Source organism: Solanum stenotomum, chromosome 3 (assembly GCF_019186545.1).
Source record: "Solanum stenotomum isolate F172 chromosome 3, ASM1918654v1, whole genome shotgun sequence".
NCBI lineage: Eukaryota > Viridiplantae > Streptophyta > Magnoliopsida > Solanales > Solanaceae > Solanum > Solanum stenotomum.
In genome coordinates, this window is record NC_064284.1 from 1,311,302 (window position 1) to 1,319,282 (window position 7,981).

General features: G+C 37.0%; 3 protein-coding genes across 5 annotated transcripts in view; 1 reads left to right on the plus strand and 2 right to left on the minus strand.

Annotated features, from left to right (window-relative positions):
- Nucleotides 1-7,981, minus strand: part of LOC125859714 (protein phosphatase 2C 16-like) — a 96,287-nt gene that overhangs the window by 7,760 nt on the left and 80,546 nt on the right. The window lies entirely within an intron of this gene.
- Nucleotides 241-4,066, minus strand: LOC125859720 (tRNA N(3)-methylcytidine methyltransferase trm141-like). Of its 2 annotated transcripts, none has more exons than XM_049539527.1 (9): nt 3,808-4,066; nt 3,477-3,566; nt 3,308-3,412; nt 2,198-2,305; nt 1,975-2,046; nt 1,820-1,870; nt 1,362-1,424; nt 1,151-1,275; nt 241-544 (listed from the first exon to the last, which is right to left on the minus strand). In XM_049539527.1, exons 1-9 carry the CDS (start codon nt 3,997-3,999, stop codon nt 490-492), a joined length of 861 nt encoding a protein of 286 aa, XP_049395484.1. In that variant the 5' UTR covers nt 4,000-4,066; the 3' UTR covers nt 241-489. The 2 variants fall into 2 exon arrangements, with proteins under 2 accessions (XP_049395484.1, XP_049395485.1); XM_049539528.1 differs by having other exon boundaries at nt 242-698; nt 3,808-4,061.
- On the plus strand, nt 4,742-5,631 carry LOC125859722 (mitochondrial import inner membrane translocase subunit TIM23-1-like). The gene has a single exon (XM_049539529.1). It carries the CDS (start codon nt 4,861-4,863, stop codon nt 5,434-5,436), a length of 576 nt encoding a protein of 191 aa, XP_049395486.1. The 5' UTR covers nt 4,742-4,860; the 3' UTR covers nt 5,437-5,631.

The window sequence follows — 7,981 nt, forward strand, 5'->3', positions numbered from 1 at the left end:
CCTCAAAAGGGTAACATGAAGGACCGTGGAATAAACGAAAGTATTTTTTCTAATTATTTAGTGTGTGTTTTTACTTAAGTACAAATTTACTTCAATAAACATGTAGATAGTATTTTGAACGTCGAAGAAAGTAGAGCAAATAAATTGAAATGAGAAAGAATTACTCTACTCGGATAGTCTGAAAATAATAGGACTTAGCAGACCTTACTCCTTAGTCCTACCTTATATTTGCGGAGAAAAATGACTTCTTGCTATTATGTATCGAAGTCATTTTCCTTCGTTAACCAACACTTCCACATTAATACCAAACTTAGTACTAAAATATTTCAACACATTATCCGGTTTGCAAACATGTTATCAATCTTTAATCAACTGTTTTTCTGGAAAATAGTTTTCACTCTCCAACCAAAAATCAGAAAACATTTTCCAGGAAAAATAATTTCAGTCGTACCAAATACACTCTTCATCACTGCTTCTAGACTTTAGATGCTAGCTTGCCAAGTATATACTCCCAGCTTTACAAGCCTCATCAATGATGGCTGCTCTACAATACAAACTTCAGAGTTCAGGGTTTAGGATCCAGGGTACAAATGGCGTGCCATCGTCTAATTTTTTGGATTATCAACTTTGAATCCACAATGGAAGAGGAGAAAAGAACTTGCAATCATGAACGACCAAATATGCCACGTATCCAGCGCCTAAGCATATGGAGTCAAGTAAGCAGTAAGCACAATGTGTTTGAATTCTCAGGAGAGTCAAAATCAATAAGGCTTAAGTTAGTTTGAATTCTTAGTTTCAGAATACAAAAGTTTCAGGAGGTAGTAGTCTAGTAGAGCATTTAACAGAGCAAAAACATGTGAATATATCAATATACTGATACCAAAGAAATGCTTTTCTACGATCCGTTTATCTTACATTTCCTCCCTAAGTAGGTATTCATGTCCAATATCTAACTTAATTTCGGTAGATGTTAATAGAACAAAGATCACTGCTATTGAAGTAAATGAGCCTATCCAGAAAAACTAATGACAACAAGGATGATCTCTACTTTGTTGATTAAAGAATTCACGTTCCCTTTTTAATAGATGATGATAGTACAGTCAGTCACAAATAAGTTAGGATCAACGGAAAGGAATCAAGAGAGATATACCGCTGCATGGTAATATTCCGAGAATGATTCGTAATTTCCTTGCAGTATGTGTTAATATCCACAATTGCAAAACCAGCGCTTTGAAACAAGGTTGACGTGTAAGTCTCGGAAAAGTAAAACGAACACTGAGACCATAATGACAGGATTTGATTAAAGTTGATATAAGAGTGTGACATCATGTATAACCCAACAAACCCCGGAAAATACTTACAGTTCCGTCTCCTCGGAAATAAAAGTTCTCACTAATCATCTGGTTTCTATCATGCAGTTTCACCTGAAACATTTGTAGAGTAAATTCCATGCCAAAAAATTACTTCCAGTTCCAGACTCGAAGAACAGTGAAGAAATACCTAATCTTAGCCTTCAACAATTTATAAGATGAATGACTATACATATCCATTTTCTCTCTTTTAGACCCCTGGGAAAAGAAATTGTTTTTTTTTTTCTTAGTAAGCGAGATCCCATTTCCCCCAACTGCAATTTCTTTCCACTTCTAACCCTGACCAGCAGAGTAGATCACGTGTCTTGTCTTATGTATTTCATATGTTCAACCTATTTCAAGTTAAGAATGCAACTCTGGTTTGAGAAAAGAAGAAGCTAGACATGGGGAACTCTCTCGCATCATCATTTATATATGAAGATTCAAAGGCTGCACATACAGGGCTTTACCTGAGCAGAATCACCAACTGCATAATCTCGTAAAAGAATGTGACCATTTGGCTGCAAAATGAGATCGCAATAGCATGGCACACCCATTAAATTATCAAATAATAGAGAAAGAAAAAACAAAATGAGGCAAGACATCTCCATAGCTCATGTATTACCTTTAGTACTTGCTTACAGTTCTCCAGAATTGAAGCCATCTTGCATGGTGAAACTGCAGACAATGTAAAAATCTACTTAAAGGAGTCAGATGCTCATGTAGGCATATATTTTTCCCAAAGGAAGGAGATACGGTTTATTAGATTGCTCTTAGGTGAAACACTGTGCTTTAAGCACTTAATACATATTCAGATTTGATGATTATTACTTACTCCCTTCACTTACCAAGGTTACAACATCAACAGTAAAAGGCACGACATTAGCACAGAGATCATCCTTTGCAGCATCACAGACAAAGATATTAATCTTTTCCGAACTGTAATTTGCATGTGACTGCATCATATATGATAAATAGACTTAGGAGTTTGCACGGGACTCCATCATATAGGATAAGTAGCTTTACACCACAAGCATGTCATAGAAAAGAAAGGATTATACTCTTGAGTTTGTTGTACGTAGAGAACAAGCATAGTTCCTCAGATATATTACTTAAATGCAAATAACAGACTTATCAAATGGAAGCTCACAAATTTGAAGAATAAAATTTGAAATTACAGTCATCGAGAGAACAATGTAGCCTGTAGGTGCTCAATGAGATCCTAAGCAGACTACAGTAAATGCAATGCAGGTGAAATACTGTAAACTTAAATGCAAATGACAAAGTGATAAATAAGAAATGAAATATTTTAAGATTGCTGATCTTAACCAATAGACTAATTTAATGGAAGCTAAAAGAATCAGAGAACAGAAACTGATATAGTAGCTAACCTAAGATAAAAGGACCGGCGTACTGACTGAGATCCCAACAAGATTACAGGCAATGCAACAGGCGTAAAGTAACCATAACACTAAAAATACTTTTACTACTGGTAATGATTTTAGAAATTTGCAGATAAAGGATCTCAAAGATGTGAAAAATTCCTCTACACAAAAGAAGAACATTTAGATATGATCCATGCTAAGCAACATAGAGTTCCATTGAGGACCTTCACTCTTTCAGCACTAAATTGTAGTAATTTTTCGGATGATGAGTCATCTCAAATCGAATTACTTTTCATACGACTCATACCATATTGGAAGGACTCCTTAGCCATTAAACAGTGACAGAGCAAATACCAACAAATTCCCAAATACAATAACTTGTAGCCAAAAGCCAGGGGTAACACTGTGTACACACCACCCTCCCCAGATCGAACTTGTGAGATTACACTGTTGTTGTAGTATAACTTGTAGCTAAAAACTGATTCTTTACGTATATTTGTTCAACGTCTAGGGAATATTATGATTAAGTTAGGTTACTGTTGATGACATAATAACATAAGAAAGCTGACAAACCTTAACGAGGGTTACTGCTTTAGCTGAGAAATCACAGGCGTGAACATAGAGCTTCGGAAACGCAGCTATGAGAGGAAAAATCGTATTCCCCGCTCCACAACCCACCTGCCAATGTCTATTCAGTTGAACTTTTCAGGTAACTACTACTACAGTAAGATAATGAAATTACCTCTAAGACAACCTTCCCATTGGAAGATTCAATTTCATCATCAAAATATCTTCCCCAATCCTTCTCCAAGTAGTGGCGGTCCTTGAAAAACTGCCCAATGTGCAAATGTACGTCACTGAATTCAACAATATAAAAGAGCAGCCCGGTGCACTAAAGCTACCAGTATACACAGCCAGGGTCCAGGGAAAAACTGAACTACAAGATCTATGGTATGCAACCTTACCTTGCATTTCTGCAAGAGGCTGTTTACCTGGTCCCGATCACATTACAACAATTTTACCGGTTACTTGAGCTAAAATCGAAGATTTGAATTTCTTTTTAAACTTGTTACCTTGTTTTTGTGGAGCTTGTAGAACTTATCCCAGTACTGTTGAGACCTTCTGCTGCAATGGTGGTTTTCACTCTGACTGTAAAATGAAGTCCGAACTCGAATACTCAAATATCTCCGGCTTACACGTGGCGCTGAAATACCTTCCCACTTGGCCGGCCACACCGTAACAGGAGGAGCACCGGCTGCATGCATTTTTACGCCACCCAAATCCCCCACGCTTACGATTGGTTGTTAGGAGATTTTGGATGAAGTAAGCTAAAACGACGACGTACACGGGAGACGGCAGTGAAAACGGCCACGTAGGACTGTCACAGCTGTCATTTAAACCTTAATAAATACTCCCTTAAGTATTTGGTTTGTCTAATTTCATCCTTTAAATATACAATTACACTTAAATTGGTAAATCCAAGTTATGTTTGGCCACTTTTTGTTTTCAACTAACAAAACATAAAAGAGAAAACTTAAAAATGAAATAATTTCAAGGGAAAAAAAAAACTTTTTTGTTTCCTATGTTATCACATTATTCCCGTTTTAGTTCCTATGATATTCAATGAAGATGACCTGAATTAAGTATTAAGTAATATTTATGTTTTTGATCGTTCAACTAACAGAATTCAAATCCATTCAAAGATTGTTATATATATTAAGAAGACAAATTAAAATATTTAGATTTATATTGCATCAATTCCATCTTGAATTATATTAAACATGATGCATTAATCATTATATGTGGCAACATCTTTCATTTAGATGTAATCTTCTAGATGTCAAAAACTCACCCTGATATCAGAGGTGGGATTCGAAAATCGACTAGTCACTAAAATTGAACCGGTCAAAGTCCAAGTTATATGAACCGGTTCACCAAACTCTCGAATTAACACGCCGACCTAAACCGGTCCGATTTTTATTAATAATTAAACGCAGCCACATTCTGGAATAGTGTAATAATATACAAGAAAAAAGGAACCAATTTTTTCTCCTCTTGGGTTCTCTGCGATCGGGAAAATAGCAAAACCCTAGCTCAAAACCCTAGAACAAACCAGGAAGGAGCCCATGGCGTATCAACAACACCAATCACCTAATCACACCGGAGACAACGACGACGGAAAGAATCGCCGGCTCTATAACCCTTACCAAGACCTACAAGTTCCAATCAAAACACTTTACAAGCTTCCTACCTCGCCTGAGTTTCTGTTTCAGGAAGAATCTGTTGCTCAGCGTAGATCATGGGGAGAGAATTTAACTTACTACACTGGTATCGGTTATCTCTCTGGTGCTGTTGTCGGTGCCGGTAAAGGATTTGTTGAAGGTGTGAAAGCTTCAGAGCCAGGTGATACTACGAAGCTCAGGATCAATAGAATCCTGAATGCGTCGGGTCATACAGGCCGGAAGTTTGGAAATCGAGCTGGTGTTATTGGGTTGCTTTATGCTGGGATGGAGAGTGGAATGGTTGCTATTAGGGATACGGATGATGTTATCAACAGCGTGGTTGCTGGCTTGGGGACTGGTGCGTTCTACAGGGCGGCTTCGGGGCTAAGGTCAGCTGCCGTGGCTGGAGTTATTGGCGGCGTCGTTGTTGGCTTGGGGGTGACTGGAAAACAGGCGCTAAAACGATATGTACCGATCTAAGATTTGTGCTGGTTTGCTTTTGGATTTATGACCTCAATCTTGGTAGCTGTTATTTGTTTAAAAAATTTTGATAATACCATGAGAAATTGTGTTCTCGCACTGCCCAGTAATGTAATTTGGCATGAAAGTTTCATGCTTTCTAGATATATTTTAACAATTTTATTGAATATATATTCTGAAACTAGGTTTAGAGGAGATTTTCTCTTGAATAAGGTTGAAAGAAACTGAATCTTGATATGATTGTTTCATTACTTATTTTGTCCATGTATGTGTTGACAGGTTTATACTGATGATAGAATGTGTTTTCTCCGTGTTTAGATCCTTTTTCTTGTGTTACTGTATTGAAGAGTGTGCTCTTGATGGCAAGCTCCAGCTAGTTGATGGAAATTATTGTGGTTCTCATGAATAAAACTCTGNCATGAGAAATTGTGTTCTCGCACTGCCCAGTAATGTAATTTGGCATGAAAGTTTCATGCTTTCTAGATATATTTTAACAATTTTATTGAATATATATTCTGAAACTAGGTTTAGAGGAGATTTTCTCTTGAATAAGGTTGAAAGAAACTGAATCTTGATATGATTGTTTCATTACTTATTTTGTCCATGTATGTGTTGACAGATTTATACAGATGATAGAATGTGTTTTCTCCGTGTTTAGATCCTTTTACTTGTGTTACTGTATTGAAGAGTGTGCTCTTGATGGCAAGCTCCAGCTAGTTGATAGAAATTAATTGTGGTTCTCATGAATAAAACTCTGCCAGTTATTAATCGCATGTGTATGTATATGCTTTGTGAAGTATCTGTGGAAGGACTCGAGACACCAAGTAGCTGAATTTTCCCTGTTGTTTAAATGCTTCTGGCTGTCTCGTTTCCAGCTCTTTGTACTGCCATATGATGTTTGGGTAATTGCGCAAGGGCTTTGAGTTCCATACTGTTGATAAGCAATGGATGGAACTTTGAAATGATCCTGAGTTCCACCCCTTCTGATGGCATTTTTTTATTAATGATTGTTGTCAAGACTGCTTATCTATATCTATATATGCTAAGTAATAAGAAGACTAGTTTTGATTTGCTGTTTTATGGAGGAGCTGATTGTCATTTTGGAGGAAAAAAATATCATCTTTTCTTTCACTATATTGACCTCCATATTTCCATATTGTCTATATGTTTTTGGTTGTCTCAGATCCTGCTCTTTGTACTGCCACATGATGTTTGGGTAATTGCGCAAGGGCTTTGAGTTCCATGCCATTAATATCTAAAGGATGGAACTTTGAAATGATACTGAGTTTTCACCCCTTCTGATGGCAGTTTTTATCAATGATTGTTGTCAAGTGTCTGAATTTTATGTGCTAGTGCTGCTAAGGTTGTGTTAGACTTGGATAATTCTCTCTATATATACTAAAACGTTAAGTGTTAAGAAGAGTAATTTTGATTCTCTGTTCATTGGAGGAGCTCAATGACACTTTGGAGGAAAAAAATACTATCTTTCTTTCTCTTTACCTGCATATTTCCCTACTGTCTATATGTTTTTGGTTCTCTTTGTTTCGAGCTATTTGTACTGCCATATGATGTTTGGGTAATTGCGCAAGGGCTTTGAGTTTCATGCCTTGGATAAGCAAAGGATGGGACTTTGAAATGATTCTGAGTTTCACCCCTTCTGATGGCAGTTTTTATCGACAATTGTTGGTGTCTGAATTTCATGTGCTACTGCTGCTAAGATTGTGCTAGATTTCATTCTGAAAAAAAGATTGTGTTAGACTTTGGATATAAAAAAGATTGTGTTTAAGACTTGAAAATATACTTATATAGGATAAAGAGGAAGAATGTGTTTGATACTGTTTTCTACTAAAACATTTGCCTATGTGTTTTATGGTTCTCTTGTTTCCAGCTCGTGTTCGACTCCCGATCCCTTGGTTTTTGTCTTTTTGGTATTTGAGGTTCTTTATCACAATACCACACCAAGTAGTTGCTCAACCATGCTTTATTTCCTCTCTTGCCAGATTCCACCCCTACTCGTTTCCCCTCCCCCCAAGTCACAGAAACCCTCATATCACCACAACCTTGGTTGTCATCTTCTCTGGCTGCGACAGTACCCTATCACCGCCCCATTCTTAGTACTGCTCATTCAATCTCTCTCATGTAAAGGTCCTTGCAGTGTTCAAAGGGATACAAGAGATGGAAATTATCCTTGGGTTGGAGTCCTAAGTCCTGCTGTCATTACCCTCTCAGATTCTGTTATGAAAATGCTATGAGAGGCCATGTATGTTCACACACCGTGTAGCATAAAAGAGAGCGCCAAAATGTTTAGCAGACATAACACAATGAGATATTGGGGAGAAGAAGCAAACCCTTAGTACTTGTGACTTGGATCAGACGTAGAAGTTTTGTCTATGGAACATGTGTTGTGTGTTATGTCATTAGATTTTGAATTTGATTGATATTGGATTAAAAAAAAGTGTAGTTTTTCTTTCCAGTTGATTGTGAAATTGGAGCAGAAAGCGTCAATTTCACTTTAATTTGGTTTAGTGGTCTTCGTATGGTATAA

Coding starts and splice junctions, on each gene's coding strand:
- LOC125859720 (XM_049539527.1), bottom strand. CDS start 3,999: ATGCATGCAGCCGGTGCTCCTCCTGTTACGGTGTGGCCGGCCAAGTGG. Junction 3,413..3,476: donor ATGGGAAGGTTGTCTTAGAG/GTAATTTCATTA, acceptor AGACATTGGCAG/GTGGGTTGTGGAGCGGGGAA. Junction 1,276..1,361: donor ATTTCCGAGGAGACGGAACT/GTAAGTATTTTC, acceptor TTATGGTCTCAG/TGTTCGTTTTACTTTTCCGA.
- LOC125859722 (XM_049539529.1), top strand. CDS start 4,861: ATGGCGTATCAACAACACCAATCACCTAATCACACCGGAGACAACGAC.